This window comes from Mobula hypostoma, chromosome 14 (assembly GCF_963921235.1).
Source record: "Mobula hypostoma chromosome 14, sMobHyp1.1, whole genome shotgun sequence".
NCBI lineage: Eukaryota > Metazoa > Chordata > Chondrichthyes > Myliobatiformes > Myliobatidae > Mobula > Mobula hypostoma.
This window is the reverse complement of record NC_086110.1, coordinates 23,583,903-23,608,971: the sequence shown is the minus strand read 5'-3', so window position 1 is coordinate 23,608,971 and position 25,069 is coordinate 23,583,903. Positions and strand designations below refer to the sequence as shown.

General features: G+C 44.9%; 1 protein-coding gene across 3 annotated transcripts in view; it reads right to left on the bottom strand.

Moving 5' to 3' along the window:
- The window catches only part of bcar1 (BCAR1 scaffold protein, Cas family member), a 268,517-nt gene that overhangs the window by 67,886 nt on the left and 175,562 nt on the right, over positions 1-25,069 (bottom strand). For all 3 annotated transcript variants that reach the window (XM_063066813.1, XM_063066812.1, XM_063066811.1), the window contains one exon: positions 23,654-24,418. In XM_063066813.1, the coding sequence (XP_062922883.1) occupies positions 23,654-24,343 (690 nt within the window). In that variant the 5' untranslated portion in view covers positions 24,344-24,418. The remainder of the gene's footprint in view (positions 1-23,653; positions 24,419-25,069) is intronic.

Below are 25,069 nucleotides of genomic sequence, written 5' to 3'. Positions count from 1 at the left end.
TTACGCGAATTCTGCACTTTTCAATTGGATCGGTTTGGGATTTAGATTGCGCCAAACAAGTTCCTGCTCTTTGCAAGTTCTTTCAATGATTATTTACTCCCTTACAGAAGCAAAACTGGATTTCTTTGCATCCATTGATTAAAATCGATTTGCCTTTTAGTCGAAATATCGTGCAAGCATATAAACCAGGCCAATGTTTAAAATCCAACATAAAATCTGAAATCTGTTGACTTAATCCAGGCTGTTGTGGCTTAGACAAGTAACTGTCAATGAGTCGGCCTGCTTTGATATCATTTTCTTCTTCAGCATCGCCATTTGACTAAACTCCCACAGCTTTTAGCAGCTGTTTTGATTCTAGCCCCTAGGAGGCACCCAAGAGCAATACAGAGTGAAAGACCCTGGTATTTATTCTCCTCTTCTGTAGCTTGTTAGCACTGTTTCGACACATTCCAATCTATACTGCTCGGGTCTTTAGACTAGAAAGTAATGAATAGCTAATTCCATTAAAAATTTGGAAGGAAGTGAAATTGGCCATTGTATATTAGGGCTGGTTGTAGAATTCAGGAACACTGGAAAAATAAGTTATGGGGCAAATTAGTGAAAGAATGGGACTTTTCAGTGCTGGCACACACTAGCAGGGCTAAAAGAGCCTCCTTCTACATCGTAAGGAAATATGAAGGAAGTGGACTCTAATCTAGTTGCTTTATCTAAATGTCTAGAAGTGGCTGTTTGGAAGAATGAACTCGTGCCTAGAAATGAAGCCCAGTTGGTGGCATTTAACATGCTGAATAGCAGAGGCAGTGCATCTGACATTTAGGTCCATTGACTTAGTTCAATGTGCTCCCAGCTGGGGATGTATCTCTAGGCACTGGAGTTTTCCGAGGGTGGATTAATGTCCTGCATTTACTTGCTAATAAAAGGGCTACACATGTCCAGCCACTGCTCAGCTGTTCACTACAACATGCAGCGATATTTGGGAAGTGCAGTTTATGAAGCCTGCAGAGGAGTTGGACTGGAATATTCAATTCCCGGATCATTAGAGATAACATTTCATGTGCTAAGGAAACTGCTTAATTTGTGATGTCGACAAATTTTAATCCACGTTCCCATTTCGCCATCACGGCATGAATAGAATGAGACCTCAATGTGCCACTGTGGAGCAAGTCAGCTTTGCATATGAGAACATCGATCAGTCGAGAAGTGTATGCACAGTTCTACCTCGATTCACGAGTGGAAATACATATGGCTGAGAACAACACCAAAACATTTCGCATTTTAATGCTGCAAATGCCCAGTGCACGCAATGGCAAGGCTTGTTCCTATTTTGCATGCAGAATTTCCCAAATTAAGGTCTGAAATTTAGAATTTGTTGATTTCTTCAGAAATCCTCCACTGAAAAACATTTGTTTCCCTTCATGATTTAGAAACCAAACTCTTTTTTTTTTGGAAATTAAAGAAAAATAATTGCATCTCAGCCAAAAAAAAACAAATTGGGGGGAATTCAGTGTGTCGATCAGCATCTGGAGGAAGGGAGAGATTGTCAACATTTCTCAGCCCAATCCTGCATCCCAGACTGAAAAATTGAGCATTCTTCACCCTACACGGATGATGCTGAATCCACTCACTTCCTCCGGCAGTTTGATTTTGCTCCAGATTTCAATAATTTCAGCTTTCCATCTCTGCAGCCTTCATAAATTAAACTCCAATGTTATACAAACCATAGACAATTACACAGTGGCATAGAGTGAAGTGTTTCTGAATGTGTACATGTTATTTGCAGATGACAGCACAGAGATTGCTTTATTACAGGGGTACCTAACCGGAAATCCATGGACTCCTAGCTTAATGGCATTAAAATCGCACTGTACTCACCTAAGGTAGTTTATAAATGAAGGCTGTGATCAACTGCATGGCTCACAATATGGTCTTGGCAGGATTCTCAATGCAACGCTGCCCTCGTCTATTGATCCAGTTCCTTCCCCGACTATCATTACTGGGTCAGTACACATCCACCAAATGCTTTCCTTATCCATGGTGAGTTGGGGCTCTTGCAAGTCACCTGGTTGGTGATGACCAGCAAGATGACTGCTCTCTACACTGTGTAGACAATCTGGAAGGGGCAGCTTTCAAGAGGTTAGACAGCCATGGGCAGCATCAGCCCGTTAGTGGAGGCTGACTCCCTGCTGGCCTAGGACACGGACTACACTAAAGACAAGGCAGTTCAGCAGACTTTGGCCAAATAGCCCTTCTGCTGTTCAATAAAACCAGAATCAATCTTTTACTTTGCTACTTCTTTCCTATATTAATCCCAAATCGCATAATGTCCTTAATAAATAAAAATCCATAGATTTGTCCTTAATGGACAACTATTATCTGGCTCCAACCCCACCTGGTGAAAACATCGAATGTGCAGCTACTTGCCAAACACCAATAACATTTCAATGAGATCACATCTCCTAACTCTAGAGATTGTAGACCAAGTCTGCTGAATCTCTCCTCAATGGACAGTCCCAGAAATCAGACTGGTGGCCTTCATTGACACCATCCTTCCCCAGGATGGGAGACCGGACCCATGGAGTGTTCAGTACTCCAGCCACCTTCTCAGCACGCCAGACTGATGATCCACCACCCAGAGTGAGGATACTCCTAAACGCAGCAAAGCTCTCGGCCGTACCTTTTTCGATTTCTGTTAAAAACACAAGAAGTTTCCTAGAGCAAACTGCCTGCTTAGATCTTAGAGTTCCTTCCTCCTCCTGTGGAAATGCTGCTGTTCTGGAAATGGGTGCTTCCATTGGAAGGGGTGTAGATAATAATGATGGCTAAGCCATCACCCTAGGTTACAGTGATACTGAAGGTTCCATGCCCCCTGTACTATCCTCTGTGTGGTTTAGGACTGTATTTATTTGACTAGTAGATTATAAATGTCCATAAACCATCACCTTTAGTTCCTTGCTGCTGCTCAATGAGAAAAGTATGTTTAAGGTGGACATTGCACCTTGCTCAATCAGCCACTGCAATGCAATAGTGAGCTCAAAGGACACTGAAGCTCACTGCCTGCCCCTTCCAATGGATACAAAAGTCCCTTGGCACCCTGCAAAGTACAGCAGCAAACCCCTCCCAGGCTCTGTAAAGCATTCCTCGACTAGAAACGGATTACCTGATCATTAGTCATAGGGCCAAGTAAATGTGACTGTTCGTGTGATTGATGCAATTCATTGTTCATAAGGCACTTTTGAGGTATTGTGAGGATGTGAAAGACACTATATGAACGCAAGCCCTTTCTTGCCTAGTGGGGCAAATAATCACTCCCCCCAACACACCCTGCTACTCATAGCTTCTGATATGTGATTTTGTTAGTAACTACGTAAGTATTTGTTGTTTAATATACACCCAGTGGCCACTTTATGAGGTACACCTGCTCACTAATACAAGCATCTAATCAGCCAATGACGTGTCGGTAACTCAATGCTTAAAAACATGCAGACATGGCCAAGAAGTTCAGTTGTTGGTCAGACCAAACATCAGAATGGAGAAGAAATGTGATTCAAGTGATTTTGACCATGGAATGATTGTTGGTGCCAGTCAGGGTGGTTTGACTATCTCAAAAACTAACTGCAGATCTCCTGGGATTTTCATGCACAACAGTCTCTAGTTGACAGGGAAAGGTGCGAGAAACAAAATAAAACATCCAGTGAACAGCAGTTCTGTGGGCAAAAACGCCATGTTAATGAGAGGTCAGAGGAGAATGGCCAAACTGGTTCTAGCTGATAAGAAGGCAATGGCAAATCAAATAATCATGAGTTAATACGTTGGTTTTGGGCCGATGGGGCTCGTCAGCCATGGTTGGCAGCTCATCTAAGGGAAGGAAAACTGATCTGAAACCTCTGCTGCCTTGTGGTTATACCCACTCAAGGGGAAGGCTTCAGGAGTAAATCCAGAGAGAAAAATGTGGAGCTAGAGTCCCTGAGGCAGTCCTACGTTGAGTTCAACGCAGACCTGGCAACTCCTGCGATGCTGCTGGTGCCAAACTTTATTGGCCTCTGCCATTCCTTTGGGCTCATCAGATGCACAGAGAGGGGGAGCTTGCTACATGGGCAATCGCCTGCTCTCCATATTGTACTGCCCTGCCTCGTGATATCTAGACATCTAGAATGCAACATCCACGGCTGACCCTGACCGACAGAGGCCTCATCACAACAGCGGTGTGCAGAAGAACATTCTAGAATGCACCACATCCTAAACTTGTTTAAATAGTTTCAGTCACGCACGGCAGAGATTACAGGAAACAACTATACATGGCAAGAGCTGACGAGAGAATAACACGCCCTGAAATGATATGAAATTGTTGAACCTTGAAGTGGACAGGCAACAGCAGCAGATGATCACAAACATACACTCAGTAGCCACTTTATTAGGTATGGGGGCGGGGGTGTACCAAATAAAGAGGCCACTGAGTGTAAGTTTGATAAGTGGTGTTCTGAAGAAAGTTCTAGAAGTTTGGTTGTATGGTAAAGAATGCTGCTGTAGTGCCAGCTATTCAAATTGGGTATCATAAAGATTGTGCCTAAATTACCATTGTGTCAAATCAACAGTGGGGCCTTGATTAGAATGACACATTTTAATACAAGTCTTCTTTCTTTACTGATCAAGATATGTGTATAGGGTTGTCAAGTAACACGAGTTAAACCCCATAATCCCAAAGTTATTGATTAATTCACCTCAGAGGAGGCCTAGAATCCAGACAACATTCCTCTGAACCATCCCAGCTTTAAGAGGGCAGCAAACATTAACATTCTGGGTTTCTGGTCCAAATGCCTCATGCTGATTAACTAACCAACCATTTGGGAATTCAATCAGCTCTGATCTTTCAAAGCCAATCCCAATTCTAGTCATGACAGATTCCTGAGGAGATGGTACCACAGATAGTTTCATATCAGTTCAGGGTGTATTGTTCTATCCTCAGCTCTTGCCATTCACGATTGTTTCCAGTATTCTCTGCCGTGCGTAACTGAAACTATTTAAACACACCTAAACCACACACTGTGGAGCACTGTCGCATTGTTGTTTTCACAACTGTGGCCAAGTACACAATGCCAAAAATACAATTGTTTGGATAGACACTTGCCTTCAAGTTGGTCAGTCGTGTGCCAGTTAGTTCACAACTAGCCGATGACTGGTCTTAGTTCAAAGCCATTCGTTAAGCAATTCAGGGTAGCATTCAACAATGAACAAGTCTCACAGAGCTCAAGCCTTTGCAGTCAGTGTGGGGCAGAATCAGAATCAGGTTTATTATCACCGGCATGTGACGTGAGATTTGTTAACTTAGCAGCAGCAGTTCAATGTAATACATAATATAGAAGAGAAAAAAAATAAATATTTTTTAAAATAATAAATAAAGCAACTACAGCATATGTATATTGATACTGAATAGATTAAAAATGTGCAAAAGTCAGAAATACTGTATATTAAAGAAAAGTAAGGTAGTGTCCAAAGGTTCAATGTCCACTTAGGAATCAGATGGCAGAGGGGAAGAAGTTGTTCCTGAATCGCTGAGTGTGTGCCTTCAGGCTTCTCTACCTGATGGTAACAGTGAGAAAAGTGCATGCCCTGGGTGCTGGAGGTCCTTAATAATTGACGCTGCCTTTTTGAGACACTGCTCCCTAAAGATGTCCTGGGTACTTTGTAGGATAGTACCCAAGATGGAGCTGATTAGCTTTACAACCTTCTGCAGCTTCTTTTGGTCCTGTGCAGTAGCCCCTACATACCAGACAGTGACGCAGCCTGTCAGAATGCTCTCCATGGTACAACTACAGAAGTTTTTGAATGTATTTGTTGACATGCCAAATCTCTGCAAACTTCTAATAAAGCATAGCCACTGTCTTGCCTTCTTTATAACTATATCGATATGTTGGGACTAGTTAGACCCTCAGAGATCTTGACACCCAGGAACTTGAAGCTGTTCACTCTCTCCACTTCTGATCCCTCTATGAGGACTGGTATGTGTTCCTTCATCTTGCCCTTCCTGAAGTCCACAATCAGTTCTTTCATCTTACGTTGAGTGCCAGGTTGTTTCTGCGGCACCACTCCACTAGTTGGCATATCTCACTCCTGTACGCCCTCTCATCACCACATGAGATTCTACCAACAATGGCTGTATTGTCAGCAAATTTATAGGTGGTATTTAAGCTGGGCTTAGCCACATAGTCATGTGTATGTTGAGAGTAGAGCAGTGGGCTAAGCACACACCCCTGAGGTACGCCAGTGTTGATCGTCAGCGAGGAGGATATGTTATCACCAATCTGCACAGACTGTGGTCTTCTGGTTAGGAAGTCGAGGATCCAGTTTCAGAGGGAGGTACAGAGGCCCAGGTTCTGCAATTTCTCAATCAGGATTGTGGGAATGATGGTATTAAATGCTGAGCTATAGTCGATGAACAGCATCTCGACATAGGTGTTTGCGTTGTCCAGGTGGTCTAAAGCCATGTGGAGAGCCATTGAGATTGCATCTGCCATTGACCTGTTGTGGTGATAGGCAAATTGCAATGGGTCCAGGTCCTTGCTGAGGCAGGAGTTCGGTCTAGTTATAACCAACCTCTCAAAGCATTTCATCACTGTTGATGTGAGTGACACCGGGCGATAGTGATTAAGGCAGCCCAGATTATTCTTCTTAGGCACTGGTGTAGTTGCTGCCTTTTTGAAGCAAGTGGGAACTTCTGCCCGTAGCAGTGAGAGGTTGAAAATGTGCTTGAATACTTCCGCTACTTAGTTGGCACAGGTTATCAGAGCCTTACCAGGTACTCCATCGGGACCTTCCGCCTTACAAGGGTTCACTCTCTTTAAAGACAGCCTAACATCGGCCTCTGAGACAGAGATCACAGGGTCATCAGGTGCAGCAGGGATCTTCACAGCTGTAGTTGTGTTCTCCCTTTCAAAGCAGGCATAGAAGGCATTGAGTTCATCTGGTAGTAAAGCTTCGCTGCCAGTCATGCTAGTGGGTTTCAATGACCTGGCATTGAGGGATTAGGCAACAGGATAGATCGATGAGCAGAGGGGTCAGGAGACTGGAGGAGGTTGGATTGGTCAGAGGGGAAAGGGTGGTGTGCAGAGGGTGGATGGAAAGAGTAAAAGTAACTGTTGATGCCCAGGGTGAATAGAAGGTGGTTTGCAGAAGGATCTGGGAAACATAGTCATAGTCATAGTCATTCTTTATTGATCCCGGGGGAAATTGGTTTTCGTTACAGTTGCACCATAAATAATAAATAGTAATAAAACTATAAATAGTTAAATAGTAATATGTAAATTATGCCAGGAAATAAGTCCAGGACCAGCCTATTGGCTCAGGGTGTCTGACCCTCCAAGGCAGGAGTTGTAAAGTTTGATGGCCACAGGCAGGAATGACTTCCTATGACGCTCTGTGTTGCATCTCGGTGGAATGAGTCTCTGGCTGAATGTACTCCTGTGCCCACCCAGTACATTATGTAGTGGATGGGAGACATTGTCCAAGATGGCATGCAACTTGGACAGCATCCTCTTTTCAGACACCACCGTCAGAGAGTCCAGTTCCATCTCCACAACATCACTGGCCTTACGAATGAGTTTGTTGATTCTGTTGGTGTCTGCTACCCTCAGCCTGCTGCCCCAGCACACAACAGCAAACATGATAGCACTGGCCACCACAGACTCGTAGAACATCCTCAGCATCGTCCGGCAGATGTTAAAGGACCTCAGTCTCCTCAGGACGTATCAGATGAAGGAGGAAGGAAGGGTGGCTTTCAATGTACCTACTCTAACAAGGCCTTGAAGAGGTGGCCTCAGGTAAACCACATAGAAGCAGGCTATACTAGTGCTGATAATTTCAGAGATAGCATCCAGGCACATACATGGTCTGTCTGTGGTTGTCTGTACCAATATGCCAGATACTTGGAGGCCCCAGAAGGAAAACCACAGACTTTGTACAAGTTGTCTGTTCCTACTTTTCATTTCTTATTGAACGTGGATTGCAAAACACGATAAACAGGGCACTATGTAATCCATTCTCCAAGCCACCGTGTATAAAGGAGGCTCTGTCTAACCATTCAATCTTTGAAAACATTTAGTAAGCACAGTGTTAAGCATAAGCCTCCAGTTTGTGCTAAATAGACAGGAATGTGTTTTAGAAACTGCTGCTTCAGACATTCAGAGTCCCAAATGGTATTAAGATGCAGTAAGGTATTGCACACTCCACTCTAGATCCATACTGCACGGACTGGATCGGGATTGTGGAGCAAATTATAGAATTAAATCAGACCACCTCAGCTAACGTGTGATCAATGTGTACAACAAAGCACGTGACCAGGGAAGGAGGCAGCACGAGAAAAGCATGTACACCGAGCCCCAAAATGTACACGGGTGCATTGCAGCTCGACATAAACCGACGCGGTTGCTAGGGAAACAGGCAAGATAATGGTGATGTGCATATGTGCGGGGGGAGGGGTGGCAGGGGGATGGGACTGCGGGAGGACTGTGAGCGAACGGTTTGCAACTGCCACGTTCTGCCAGTACAGACCGCTGACAGGTTCCTGAGGAGAGCTGCCTCATGCTGTTCAGCCTGAGGTGTGCACCTTTTGCACAGTGATGAGTCAGCACGTTCCTGTGGGCTGCACAGCCAGTGACCTCACCAACAAGTACAGCCCTCCACATCGTTTCCAGGAAGACAGTAGCCAGCAAGCAGGTGCCCTGCCTTTTATAAAGATATGTCAATTTATGCAATACCAGAGGAGTTCACCACGGTGAGGCGGTCCCCTTCAGGGCACTGCCTAGATGATACAGGCTTGAAAGTAATGTGCTCTATCCCCCACACCCAGAGTCGTGCCAGTACTGTTTCCTGGAGCAGGCACAGTTGCTACATCACAGCTCTAGCAGACTGGGCTTGAACCTGACCTCAGCTTCTGTCAACGTGACACTGGGACGTTCTCTGGGCAACATGTGGCACTCGGACGTTCTCTGGGCAACACGTGGCACTCGGACGTTCTCTGGGCAACACGTGGCACTGGGACATTCTCTGGGCAACACGTGGCACTGGGACGTTCTCTGGGCAACACGTGGCACTGGGACGTTCTCCGGGCAACACGTGGCACTCGGACATTCTCTGGGCAACACGTGGCACTGGGACATTCTCTGGGCAACACGTGGCACTGGGACGTTCTCTGGGCAACACGTGGCTTTCAGACGTTCTCTGGGCAACACATGGCACTCGGATGTTCTCTGGGCAACACGTGGCACTGGGACATTCTCTGGGCAACACGTGGCACTGGGACATTCTCTGGGCAACACATGGCACTCGGACGTTCTCTGGGCAACACGTGGCACTGGGACATTCTCTGGGCAACACGTGGCACTGGGACGTTCTCTGGGCAACACGTGGCACTCGGACGTTCTCTGGGCAACACGTGGCACTCGGACGTTCTCTGGACAACACGTGGCTTTCAGACATTCTCTGGGCAACACGTGACACTGGGACGTTCTCTGGGCAACACGTGGCACTCGGACGTTCTCTGGGCAACACGTGGCACTCGGACGTTCTCTGGGCAACACGTGGCACTGGGACGTTCTCTGGGCAACACGTGACACTGGGACGTTCTCTGGGCAACACGTGGCACTGGGACATTCTCTGGGCAACACGTGGCTTTCAGACGTTCTCTGGGAAACACATGGCACTCGGACGTTCTCTGGGCAACACGTGGCACTCGGACGTTCTCTGGGCAACACGTGGCACTGGGACGTTCTCTGGGCAACATGTGGTACTCGGACGTTCTCTGGGCAACACGTGGCTTTCAGACGTTCTCTGGGCAACACGTGGCACTCGGACATTCTCTGGGCAACACGTGGCACTCGGACATTCTCTGGGCAACACATGGCACTCGGACGTTCTCTGGGCAACACGTGGCTTTCAGACATTCTCTGGGCAACACGTGGCACTGGGACGTTCTCTGGGCAACACGTGACACTCGGACGTTCTCTGGGCAACACGTGGCTTTCAGACATTCTCTGGGCAACACGTGGCACTCGGACGTTCTCTGGGCAACACGTGGCACTCGGACGTTCTCTGGGCAACACGTGACACTGGGACGTTCTCTGGGCAACACGTGGCACTCGGACGTTCTCTGGGCAACACGTGGCACTGGGACGTTCTCTGGGCAACACGTGACACTGGGACATTCTCTGGGCAACACGTGACACTGGGACGTTCCATGGGCAACACGTGGCACTGGGACATTCTCTGGGCAACACGTGGCTTTCAGACGTTCTCTGGGAAACACATGGCACTCGGACGTTCTCTGGGCAACACGTGGCACTCGGACGTTCTCTGGGCAACACGTGGCACTGGGACGTTCTCTGGGCAACATGTGGTACTCGGACGTTCTCTGGGCAACACGTGGCTTTCAGACGTTCTCTGGGCAACACGTGGCACTCGGACATTCTCTGGGCAACACGTGGCACTCGGACGTTCTCTGGGCAACACGTGGCACTCGGACGTTCTCTGGGCAACACGTGGCACTCGGACATTCTCTGGGCAACACGTGGCACTCGGACATTCTCTGGGCAACACATGGCACTCGGACGTTCTCTGGGCAACACGTGGCTTTCAGACATTCTCTGGGCAACACGTGGCACTGGGACGTTCTCTGGGCAACACGTGACACTCGGACGTTCTCTGGGCAACACGTGGCTTTCAGACATTCTCTGGGCAACACGTGGCACTCGGACGTTCTCTGGGCAACACGTGGCACTCGGACGTTCTCTGGGCAACACGTGGCACTCGGACTTTCTCTGGGCAACACGTGGCTTTCAGACGTTCTCTGGACAACACGTGGCACTCGGACGTTCTCTGGACAACACGTGGCACTCGGACGTTCTCTGGACAACACGTGGCACTCGGACGTTCTCTGGGCAACACGTGGCACTGGGACGTTCTCTGGGCAACACGTGGCACTCGGACGTTCTCTGGGCAACACGTGGCTTTCAGACATTCTCTGGGCAACACGTGGCACTCGGACGTTCTCTGGACAACACGTGGCACTCGGACGTTCTCTGGGCAACACGTGGCACTGGGACGTTCTCTGGGCAACACGTGGCACTGGGACGTTCTCTGGGCAACACGTGGCACTCGGACGTTCTCTGGGCAACACGTGGCTTTCAGACATTCTCTGGGCAACACGTGGCTTTCAGACATTCTCTGGGCAACACGTGGCACTCGGACATTCTCCGGGCAACACATGGCACTCGGACGTTCTCCGGGCAACACATGGCACTCGGACATTCTCTGGGCAACACGTGGCACTCGGACATTCTCTGGGCAACACATGGCACTCGGACGTTCTCCGGGCAACACATGGCACTCGGACATTCTCTGGGCAACACATGGCACTCGGACATTCTCTGGGCAACACATGGCACTCGGACGTTCTCTGGGCAACACTTGGCTTTCAGACATTCTCTGGGCAATACATGGCACTCGGACATTCTCTGGGTAACACGTGGCTTTCAGACATTCTCTGGGCAACACGTGGCACTTGGACGTTCTCTGGGCAACACGTGGATTTCCTCCACGTGCCCTGGTTTCCTCCCATGTCCTGAAGGTGTACTGATTGGGAAGTTAACTCAACACGGTAAACTGCCCCAGGTGTGTTTTATCTGGGTGGAGTTGTTGGGACTGCAGGGAGTACGATTAATATCAGTGGGCGTTAGTGTTGGTATGGACTCCGAGGGCCAAGGAGACCAGTTTCTGTGCTGTATAAATTCTATAGCTCTACGACTCAGGACAAATTCCAATGTTGTTCACCGTGCCCAAATAGATTCAAACATTTTACGTAGAAGTGGTGAATAATTTCAGACTTCTGTATCAGAAATAATCAGGTGCCTCACCAAAGCATCGTCAATACACCCTATACATGTCTCCATTTAAAGGGAGAGAAGGCTGAAGGGAGCTCGTGGTCGAGCGAGCTCCAAACCACAAGATGGCCCACCAGCAGGTAGTTCGGGACACCAGTACAGCTATGCCTCATGCGAGCACAACTTGTGGGTCAACAGCAAGTCCCCTCCCACTCACTCAACAATGAATGGGTTGGAGTTTTACACCCATTCACACCCGAATGTCAATTCACAGTAAAAGCAATAAACAGCAGCACTTTATGATTGCAATGCCAGAGACCTGAAATAAATCTACAGAATTTACAGCTCATTCCAAAATAATGGGTTCATTTTGCTCACCCTCTGCAACACTTCACTTTTTTGCTCCTTTTTCTCAGCTAAAGTTGTCAGTTGTTGCAATGAACCTGGTCTTCAAGACAGCTGTGTATGGAGGGGTGGCTACCCTGCACTGTCTTATTGACATTGACTATCCCACTGCATGAGAACTGTCCACAGGCAGCATCTGGTTGGAACGTCCACATACTCACCAGATAGTACAAGCTAGCTTCTTATTCCTTTCCTCCACGTGTCGTACCCTCTGGAGCAGAGCTGAAACCAGCTCATTCAGCACTGGGAAACCAACGAACTGTTGAGGAGTCTGCTGCAATGTTGGCTGCAGTTCAACAATTTACTTCGGTGTTACCAAAATTTCCATGCCCAAACTCCCAGTTATAATTGAGAGCCTTTGCCAAATCAAAGCCAGGCTTGTTCATCCAACTTTCACAAAATGGTAAAGTGAAAGTCATTCACCAATTCCATACAACACACATAAAAGTTGCCGGTGAACGCAGCAGGCCAGGCAGCATCTCTAGGAAGAGGTACAGTCGACGTTTCAGGCCGAGACCCTTCGTCAGGACTAACAGAAAGAAGAGCTAGTAAGAGATTTGAAAGTGGGAGGGGGAAGAGGAGATCCAAAATGATAGGAGAAGACAGGAGGAGGAGGGATAGAGCCAAGAGCAGGACAGTTGATTGGCGAAAGGGATATGAAATGATCACGGGATGGGAGGCCTAGGGAGAAAGAAAGGGGGAGGGGGGGAAGCCCAGAGGATGGGCAAGGGGAATAGTGAGAGGGACAGAGGGAGAAAAAGAAGAGAGAGAAAAAGAATGTGTGTATATAAATAAATAAATAAATAACGGATGGGATACGAGGGGGAGATGGGGCTTTAGCGGAAGTTTGAGAAGTCAATGTTCATGCCATCAGGTTGGAGGCTACCCAGATGGAATATAAGGTGTTGTTCCTCCAACCTGACTGTGGCTTCATCTTTACAGTAGAGGAGGCCATGGATAGATATATTCCATAAATCTCTATTCTCTTTTAGTTACAAAGTTTGCTTTGGGTGCCTACCACTGCCACCTAAGCCCACCCCAAAATTTCCCCAAGACTTATGTGCATTAATTCCAGAGGACTAGAATATAAAAACAAGGATGTAATACCGATGCTTTATGCGGCAATTGTTACACCGCATTTGGAGTATTGTGAGCAGTATCAAGCCCTTTATCTAAGAAAGAATGTAATGGCATTGAAGAGAGGCCAGAGGAATTCACAAGAATACCTGGAATGAAAGGGTTAACATATGAGGAGTGTTTGCTGGCTTTGGACCTGAACTCACTGCGGTTTAGAAGAATAAAGGGGGAATCTCACTGAAATATGAAAGACCTTGATGTAGTTGATGTGCAGAGGATATTTTCTACAGTGAGGGAGTCTTGGACAAGAGGGCACAGCCTCAGAATAGAAGGACATCCCTTTAAAATACAGATGAAGAGGAATTTCTTTAGCCAGAGGATGGTGAAATCTGTGGAAAGTATTGCCACAGATGGCTATGGAGACCAAGTCATTGGGCATATTTAAAGAGGAGGATGATAAGTTATTGGTTAATAAGGGCGGGAAAAAGGCAGGAGAATGGGATTAAGAGAGAAAACAAATCAGCCAAGCAGGCTTGATGGGCCGAATTCCACTCCTAAGTCCTATGGTTATGTTCTTAGGTTCTTTCTCCAACTCATTCTCAGTCAGGGATTGGGGTGGGGGGGGGGTTGCACATGTTACTGTTAATGCCTCATTGACCAGGATAGCTACCACTCTGGGGTTCCCATCAGCCCATTTCAAATGCAGTAAATATCTGAGAGGCATCTAGTGTTCTGAAAGGCAATAAAACTACCTGCTATTTCATACACTTCAGTCATAAAACCTCGGGCATCTTGTAGAGGACACTCTGAGGTTATTTTACTCGTCATTAATGGAAAGGACTCGGTAATGTGAAATACAATTTATAGTCCAAAATGTAATTGTGTGCTTTAAAGTACCAGCTGCATTACTGAGAGGCTGGAGCTGTCTGCTCCCCTCTCCAAGGCATCAAATTAGTAAGGAAACAAATTCATGAATCACATTTCAATTCCCCTGGCAGATGCACATTCTCTAATATCTCAATCAACCATGGCTTGCGGTGGCTTGACAGATTCATCTTCCACGAATGAAGCCTGATAAAAGGCAGCAACATCTTGCGTGAATGAATGAACTCCTCAAGTGCTTATACATTAGTCAGAAGCCAAAGAGCTACCTCATATTGATCTCTCTACTGAAGTATTAGAATCAGTGGGCCATGACGCCAGGACATTGATAATCATTCTGAAGCAGAACTACAGCATTTCACCAACCAGTTCATACATTGTGCTGACTCCACAACCAGTGAGTGGGGGAGGAACACAAGAGATCCACAGGATGGGGAAGCAGCAGAGAGCTACGGTAGGGGTTGATGAGGAGCTCAGTAGCAAGGGTGTGGCCTAGAGAGGGGATGGAGCAGAGGACATCAAGTAGATGTAATACCTCTGTGAGCAGTCTGTATTGTGATCAGTCCAGGCAAGATGTTGGGTACCCAAGAAAGGCTGATAGCAAGAAGCAAGTACATAAGATAGCAACCTGTAGGTGCATCTAAGCATTGAACTCCACAGCCTCAGGCCACGTCAGGAAGTTACCGCTGAAACCATAATCCATTTCAAAGTGGAATCATATGAGCGGACTAAGCCATTCATCCCCCTGAGTCTGATCCACCACAGCTACACTGCATCTCAATCTTATCCAAGAAGGTTAGCCAGAAATTTAAATAGGTCTAAGAGTCTAATATCAGTGGTAGAGATGTTACTGGAAAAATTTCTGAAGAACAGGATTACTCCACACGTGGGAAGACAGGGATTAATCAGTAATAGCATGACTTGTTCGGGGGAGACCTTATTTGACCAACTTCAATAAACTTATTGAAAAGTTACAAAATACATTGTTGAGAGCCGTGCTGGTGACAGTCCCCATAGACTTCATGGAGGCCTTTTGATAAGATAACGCGGGAGACTGGCCCATGGGACAAGTTGGATAACTGGATCCAAAATTTGCTTTGTAATATGAGGCCAGACATGATGATTGAGAGTTGTTTTTGTGACTGGAAGTCTGAGACAAGTGATGTACCACAGGGATTGGTAGAGGTACTCTTAATGGGTGTTATACAATATACAGTACATTAAATGGTTTAGGAAGATGTGATTAATGTGCTTGCAGATAACAAAATTGTTGCTATTTATGATGGTGATGAGGCAACCTTAGGCCTCTAACAATTGATGTTAGTGAGATGGGCTGAGCAATGGCAGGCGGAATTCAATCCTGATTAATGTGCAGTAATAAAGCCTGGCAGAATTAATTTGCTAGAAAAGAAACAATGAATGGTAGGGCCTAAGGGTGCTTTGAGGAAAAAAAGGAAGCTTGGTGTACAAGTCCACAGATCCCTGATAACAGCAACCCATAATCAAGAACTTGCCTTCATTACACAGGACACAGAAAACAAGAACAAGGTCCTAATGGCACAACTATTTTAGGGCACAGCTGCAGCTCGTGTGCTGCTCTAGTCACATTGGACAGGGTGCACAGCAAAGTCACCAGTTTGTTACCTAGGATGGCACATTCAGCCACAAGGAGAGAGCAGAGAGGCTGGGTTTGTCTTTCCTTGGATGGAGGAAGCCTGAAGAGAGGATCGGAGTGAGGTATACCGAGTCCAGAGGATTAAGTAGTTAGAAACCTTTCTCCATGGAAAATGTGTCTAAATCTAGGCGGTGCAGGTTTAAGGCATGACGCAAGAGATTCAGGAAGCCTAGGGAAGACCTTTTTCACCCCCAAAGAATGTGGAACACACCACCAGTCAAAAGGTTTAAGCAGTATCCAAACAAACATCAAGGTATATGGACCAGATACCGGAGTAAGAGATTAGTACAAATGGGTACCTGATGACTGGCTGAATGACTCAACTCCTCCAACGTGTTCCACTCCATTTACTCCGTTAGTCCCACAATCTTTAACAGCTTACCCCAACGAAAACTTGTCTATCTCAGCTCTCAGGCTGTTAATCAATTTCTAGCCTCAATGCTTGAGTTCCAGATTTCCTTTTTATTGAAGATATCTATTCTGACAACAGCCCCTGAATGATCTAGCTCTACTTTCAAATGTATGTGATTTCCACTTCATAATAGCCCCAGCAGAGGAAATTGTCTCTCTATCCATCTTATCGTCCCCTTTGATCATCTTAATTACCTCAATTAGACTCTACGTAATCCTCAATGTTCAATAGAATATAAACCCAGTCCAAGCTACAGCATAGCAAAAGCCTTTAATCAATTTTATTTGCTGCATATGGTATCAGACATGTGTCAGCAGAACAAAGAGCTCTCCTACTAGTCACAAAATCTTTTCTCAATTAATTGCAAAGGTCTTTTATTTTGAGGAAAAAAACTTACTCAGCTGTTCTTTCAAGGGGATTAAAGGTGTTGAGAAAGTGTCGCAAAACATTATTTTCTCTGCCATTTTCACAAAAATTGTCTTCCTATTTGAAGCAATATGTGTCACTGTGTGCTGTGCTGGCTCAAGATTTGCTAATTCGTGGCCTGGGGCTAAGAAAATGGGGCAGGGCTCTGCAATGACAGAACAGTGAGAATCTGAGAGAGGTGAGGTGCGAATTAAAAGAGTGTAGTACTCTCAGAGGGATGGAAAGTAATTGTACAAAAATTGAAGGCAGATATATATCACCAACGAGAAAATCTGTAGATGCTAGAAATCCAAGCAACACACACCAAATGCTGGAATAACTCAGCAGCTATGGAAAAAGAGTACAGTCAACGTTTCGGGTCGAGACCCTTCATCAGTACATATATATATAGCTAGGGTGCCTAACACTTCTGCACAGTACTGTAGTAATTTTATGAATTGCACTGCACTGCTGCCACAAAAAAAAACACAACTCCTTACGTGTGTGCCCCAGCAGGATATGCACCAAAAGGATCTTGCATATAAAATACAGGCCAACTATTGACAATGTTGAGTCAGTCATGGATATGTAAGCAGAGCTGGGTGCCTGACTCTCACCACTCTACTGTGCAGCAAACAAAGCCAATTTACACAGAGAATAGTGTAAAGAGCAGAAGAAACAGACTGATCCTACTTCTCCCTATAAATGCAAGGTAAACTCTTCAGGAAAGTACAGGATAATTAAATGTAAATCAGCTGAACATCAAACTCTGCCGGCTGTGTGCTCACCAAACCTGAAGCACCTCCATCCTGTCTTTAATGTTCTGTATATATCATCTTTACGAACACACACAGTATAAAATATACAAGAACAGTCACACCCACTGTAAAATATGCATTTTAAATCCATCTTCATTTTAATGAGATTTACAGGGAGGTGTCGTTTCCTGCTTGGTAGTTCTGCCTGCCGCACCTCCAACAGTGCCCTTAGGTCAGCTGCACGGTTGTCAATAAAGTTGCGTCAAAACTGAGCTGACTCACATCACTTGCCCGAGTAAGAATGGGCGGGATCTGAAAACCTAGTGCATTTTGCCTTGAGCAATGAAACTTCGTCAGCCAGACCTAGCGTAATGCATCTCTTTGGAGCGTTAGCACTTTAAACACGCTGCTCATCACAGCACCACGTTTGCCAGATGTCTTCGACAATTAGAAGGTGTGGAAGAGGCAGTGCTGAATAAATTAGCTCCTTCCAGAAACCCATGGTCTCTTATCGAGCCCATTTTTGGAGCAATTATAAAAAGTTAATCAAACAGGTCCATACCAGTTCCAAATCTCAGTGTTGTCAAGCAAGGCTTCCCCATTGTCTCAACACTTCACTCATTTTTTCTTATTCCCATGTTGCAGTTCACCATTCTACAAGCTTCCTGCTGGAATGAGAATGACCTACAGGACAAATGGGAAACTCTCAACCCACGGCACTTCCACTCCAGAACCAAGACCATCCAAAATACACAGGTGACCCTTGTGCGTGGTATGTTTGGAAGTCAATCTCTGAATTGTCATTGGCTCATTCACTGAAGGGCAAGGGATAATGGGCCATACACAAAAGTCCTCAACCAAGTTGACCACTCTGCTCACCACCACCTCCCAATAATAACGGCTCCTGACTTGACCCATGGAAAATACGGATCACCTCCTATTTCTCGGGAGCTACTTCACAGCAAAATCAGACCACAGTGCTGAGTTGCAACACTGCCTTCAGTGCATCAGGACAACCTTTGGATGTCTTGAGGAAAATGGTATTTGAAGATCAAGGTCTCATACCCATCACAAAGTTCATGGTCTACTGGACAACAATAATCCCTATTTGTTTCTGAGATATGAACAACCATCATTAGCTATCTCAAAACACCAGAGAGAGGCCATCAATGGCATCTCCAAATCCACTGGCAAGGAAAAGCAAATTAACATCAAAGTCCTTTCCCAGGCAGCATTGCCACCAAAGGTGATCCTAATCACTCAGTTAGTTCCTTTGGCAGACCCCTTCATTCATGTGCCCAATACCCAATTCCTGCAAAACATTCTCCGTTCCAAGCTCTGTTAAGGCAAGAGATTACACAGTAAAGAGAGAAAATGAGAAAGCATCCTTGCGCAACTAGAACAATATCACTGATTCATTCCTAGGAATCCCCAACCAAGGACTGCCAAAAATGGAGGCGTAGTGAGAATCTCAACTCCTTTTGTGGGGAGCCCCACCTCCAAACTCACCCTCCCTTCCACCCTGTCATACTGCCTCTGGTCTACTTGCAGCAGAGTCTGTGGTTCCTACACTAGTCTTTATCAGCCACCTCAAAACTCACAGAACCAAGACAGAAGCAAGCCATTCTCAGCCACGAGGAAGAGCTCAACTAGCTAAAGATAAAAAATTATTAGCTTACACACCAGATGTTCATACAAACATTAAGATCATTAAAGCCAAATCATCAACTTCAAATGCCAAATTTCATCAAGACAATTACCAGTTGAATGGGAAAATGAAACTTTTATTTAGCTGGATGATATGGATCCTTAAATTTAACCTACTCAGAAAGTTGATAAAATGCCTCACTGTCTAACAAAAAGAAAGCTGTGTCTTTGATGAAAATTCAGTGAAGAAATCTAAACTATTAAGTTCACTATAAAATATACACTTTTAAAAATATCCTCAAGTCTTTATATTATTGAATTTACCTACTCTATGATAGGGTCGTAAAGAGAGCTTTTGGTACATTGGCCTTTATAAATCAAAGTATTGAGTATAAGAGTTGGAATGTTATGGTGAGGTTGTATAAGGCATTGGTGAGGCCGAATTTGGAGTACCGTGTGCAGTTTTGGTTACCAAATTACAGGAAGGATATTAATAAGGTTGAAAGAGTGCAGAGAAGGTTTACAAGGATGTTTCCGGGTCTTGAGAAAGTGAGTTACAGAGAAAGGTTGAATAGGTTAGGACTTTATTCCCTGGAGCACAGAAGAATGAGGGGAGATTTGATAGAGGTATATAAAATTATGATGGGTATAGACAGAGTGAATGCAAGCAGGCTTTTTCCACTGAGGCTAGGGAAGGAAAAAACCAGAGGACATGGGTTAAGGGTGAAGGGGGAAAAGTTTAAGGGAACATTGGGGGGGGCTTCTTCACACAGAGAGTAGTGGGAGTGTGGAATGAGCTGCCAGATGAAGTGGTAAATGCGGCCTCACTCTTAACATTTAAGAAAAACTTGGACAGGTACATGGATGAGAGGGGTATGGAGCGATATGGTCCAGGTGCAGGTCAGAGGGATTAGGCAGAAAAATGGTTCGGCACAGTCAAGAAGGGCCAAAGGCCTGTTTCTGTGCTGTAATGTTCTATGGTTCTATGTTTTATGATTTAGAATATCTGGAATTTCCCAATTTCATTCTACACAATGGATTAGTGCATAGAGCAGTTAGATAATATTTCCAACTCTTAAAAAGGTTCTGTTGAAATTTGATCCATTTTAACCCAATAAATTGTCTTCAGTTTGACAGCATATAATCTCAATGAACATCTAGCTGCACAACATTGGAGATATTTATGTTCCTGTTCTACGTGCAGCTGCCTGGATTCAGGTCTGTGGCTTGCTCATCTGCTTCTACAGAACATGGTCAAATAAATCTCCCAAATTTCTCCTCTTCCTTCTCCAGAAATTCCAAGTCTGCAATGAAAATAAAGTGCCCAATGAACAAAATTCAATACCCAGGATCAATAAAGGGTGAGGAGGTAGCTGAGTATGGGGACATGGGGAACAGGCCCAGTGTATACTTTAGGAGGTAAAGAGCAGAGACAAACTAAAAGAGCAGGACACATGTGTCTCCGATCAGTTGATATATGTGTGTAATAGCTCAATATATTAAAGAAGTAAAGAAAGGATATCACCCCAGCTTAAAGAGATAAAAATTAGCTTTATTTGTCAGATGTACATCGAAACATCCAGTGAAATGCGTCATTTTGCATCAACGACCAACACAAGATTGTGCAGGGGGCAGCCTGCAAATGTCATCACGCTTCTGGTGCAAACAGAGCATGCTTGTAACTCACTGTCCCTAACCGTACATCTTCTGCAAAATAGGAGGAAACCGGAGCACCGAGAGGAAACCCACACTGTCATGGGGAGAATGTAACAAACTCCAATGAGAAAGCAATGGAGATCAAACCCTTTTTGGCACCGTAAGGCAATGGCACTAACCACTACACCACCGTGCCATCCCTCATGCTTTGCAGCACCCCACAAAAATATAATGTCGGGCATTTCCATAACATAAATCAAAACCATTGTGTAACTGCACCACTGTAGTGTAACTGCACTTCATAGGTTCAAACTCCGTGCTGTGTTTGTGTGATCAGGTCTTCGGGAATGAGTCTGCCCGTTTGTTTTTAAAAATGCTGATTGCCGTTTCTGTTAGTTTTCTGAACTGATTCAGTAGCACAGCACGAGAACCTGTCACCTGAGTTCAGTTGATGGCTCACCCCACCACTGGACCCATGGAATAGAAGGCCCATCTGTTTGGGATGCCAATCTGCTATTGTGCCTTCCCACATGAAGTTGAAGTCGTGATTCTACATACACTTTTATATATAAAAAAAAAATATCCCATTATAACATGTTCCCAAATCAAACAGCCCTAGGCTATTCAACCCATCAGTTCCATACCGTCCCTTTACAGCTAATTAATTAGCTCTGCTGACTTGCTCTTTCCTCATTATCCTGCTAACAGTTTGTTTACAGGTACACACCCAATACCCTTTTTAAAAATTTCTAATGAACCTACATACACTGCACTTTCAAGAAGCATATTTCAGATCATAACAGCTTGCTACTTGAAAACAATTGCCCATATTTAGCAACCCTTACACCCAGTTTTTTCAGCAATTATCTTTAATCTGTCTCGCCTGATTACAAATACCCCTCTACTGGAAATTCTCCATATTCTGTAGGCTAACAGATTTGGAACATTTCAGTTGTTTCTCTTGATAGGAGAAACTTCGGCATTAAAACTAAAATCCAAGTCTGAATGTGTGTTTGATCCTAACTTGAATGGACAGACAGTTCATGGGAATCTCAAGAGCTTGACCTTTAGTTACATAGCATAAAAGGAACAAAAGCACAATAATTCAACCGCCCTGATCTTACAACATAATGAGCAATATATTACTGCTGCAGAGTGTTGCAAGTCCCCATCTGTTTGTGACATTAAATGAACCATATTACCAACTATTTCCCATTAACAGGGTGTGCTTCTGCACCAGCTGGCTGCTGGCAATGGTCCTTCTGGTTCAGACTAGACTCCGTGTACTTTCCTCTAAGTGAAAATTAGGATCAGGGAGCTGAAAGACACTTCTAATTTGTTTAAGGCAAGAAAGTTGGCTGCACTTTGAGCATTAAATGCCCACTGCTCTTGGGACTCTTCTCCAATTACCTATTCCACCTGCAGGTATATGAGTAATAATGCAATTTACTAAGTGCTGGAGATTCAATCGGAAATGTTCCAAATTCGTTAGCCTAAATATGGAGAATTTCTAGTGCAGGACCATCGGTAACTAGATGTGACAGATGCAAAATAATTACTGAAGGAGCAGGGTGTATATTGATAAATGAAGAGAATTATGCAGTGAGCTGGTATGATCTGAAAAACAGTGCTTAAAAACGAGCAAATGCCACAATGTTCTGCTTGTTAAAAACTGTGTGCACATTGAAAACCTAATTTACTACCAACTTGTCATAGGATCAGTTTACTCCATAAAGAGGGAATAGCTTCATCAGGAACCTCTTTACAATGTAAACAATAAAAGGAAATTGCAATAAAGCTTAATATCCTTCCATAACATTACTATTTCTAAGTATTAAATACAGATGGGATGGTCAAGGACAATTGGCTAGTTAAGAGTTACTGGAGCCCAGTAGTGAGTGGGAGATGAATTCATTTCAAAAGAAAAACTCATTAACTTAGAAGTGCTTCATCATTCTTATTGTAACAGTGTGCTAACTCATCTTGTCGGGTAACCCTTTGAGTCAACATAGTGAACCATACCAGGGAGACGGATTAGAATTTTTTTTAAGAACAGGAAAAGGTCACTATTAAATTATTCTCCTTGGATCTTTCAATTGTTTCTCTCTCCAGAAAAGTTCCTATCCATTCCAAACTCATTTACTGCCTTTTTAATGGTTTTTCACTAATTCCAGAACATCAGCTCCTCTTGGCTTTAGTTGCCTTGGTTATAGTCCATATAACTAAATGTTCCACCAACTTCCTCATATATTTTGTATCTTACTAATTTAAAGGCACTTGCTGCACCAATCAAGCCTTGAGGCAAGCTGAAAGAGAGTTGGCTGTTGACTACTGATGCTCCGGAGCACAAGACAATAGGAACCAGGTTAGTCTACTTGACCCAACAGGCTGGCACTACATCCAATATGGTCAAGGCTGATGTACCCCAGACCTCATTTCCTCTTCTCTGTCAGTTTCCCACCACCTTGAATTTATCATTCTTTCATAAATCTACCCCTTCTTTAAATATCTCCAGAGACCCATCCTCCACAACCCCACAGGGGAGTGAATTCCAAAGATTCTCCACACAAAACGAAATGGTGCCAGTGGAGAAAGTGGCTTAAACCTGAAAAATTCTAACAGCATCATGTGTCACCCCACTTACAAGATCACGCCATCAGACGCCTTTTTTGCCTGCATTATTGTGACGGATCCCTCACTGGTCATCCTGAGCTGTTCCCGTATCAAAATTTCTAAGCCTCACCAACAGGAAGATACTGGGAGATAAATGCAGAATTTTACTTCATACATTCCCCACAGGCATTAATGGCAGAAAACGCTTGGTGAGATATGCCACAAAGGGCATCGGTTTGTGCAGTTCACTTACCTTTCCGACTGGCTTTGTTCCTTCCCAGTTTCTCTTTTCCAGAGAAGGAGGTACTTGATAGATGTCCTGGGCTGGATTCATGGAAGGGGGCACTTGGTAGATGTCCTGGACTGGATTTATGGATGGAGGTATTTGGTAGATGTCCTGTCCAGGACCCATGGATGGGGGCACCTGATAGATATCCTGAGGTGGACTCTTGGAGGGTACCTGATAGATGTCCTGGGTTTGACTCAGAGATGGGGGCACCTGATATATCTCCTGGTTTGGGTTCATGGGCTGGGTCAAGTGGCCTTGAGTTGCTGTCTTCTGATACAAGGTCTGATGCTGTTGCTTTGTTGGGGTAGCCGGGTACTTGTTTGGCTGGTTCTGCAGCGCAGGAGGAACCTGATACAAGCTCTGCTGTACTTTGTTTGATGAGGGCATCATATAGACGTTGTCTCCCTGGGGCAGGTAAGCCGGATGCATAGCTGTATACTGTGAGGACTGGGATGGCATTTGGTAAACATTCTGTTGTTGGTAAGGCTGTTGTGATTGTGGGGACTGTTGTGCCGGGCTGGAATTTGGCTGCTTTTTCTCATACATTCCCACCAGGATCTTTAGCCTGTTTCCAGGCACGATACCTTGCCGTCCATGTAGCGAGCAAAGCCACCAGCCATCCAAGCCTCCTGTGTTCCGTTCCAAAACCGTCATGATATCCCCTTTGCGAAACGTCAGTTCATCTGGTGATTCGGCCACATTGTCATACAAGGCTTTAGCCAGTACATTCTGGAAGAAAAGTAGTTGGAGTTAAATAAGCTTGTCTGATATATTGCCATGACCTGCATGCACAAACCTCGATTACAATATATGTTCTTCTAGACAAAATTTCAAATCAAATAATTGCATGAATAAATTTGAAAAATACTGGTTTTAAATCGTTTAGATAATTAATTTTCAACTTGTCCCATTTATGATGTTTTCTTGTGTTACTTAGTGAAAAACCTAGAGCTTATCTCTTATAAATAACCTTGCTGAAATCTTCAAGTAGGTAAATATTTTTCCACATGGACATGGCGGTTTTGAAGAGCCAGTTTCTGTGCTGGACAACCCCATGTCTACAATGTGATAATTACCAATCTCTGCTATCCTGCTCACCAGTCCAAAGGGTTAAGTGTGTACTGTGTGACAGATTTGATCGGAAAACCCATTGCCCTTACTGCACCTTTTGCAAAGTCACCAAATTGCTTCAAGGTCCTTAGTGAATAAGGTGCACACGCCTGAGCAGAGATGCCAGTTAAATTAAATCACATCCAATGACATGCAACCATATCTGAACACCATTTCTGGTAAATTCAGTTCCATCTGCAAAGACCGAAAGGACCTGAGCCACTTCAGCAGGAGCAAAACTCTATGGAAAATAGAGCCCTTTTATGCTGA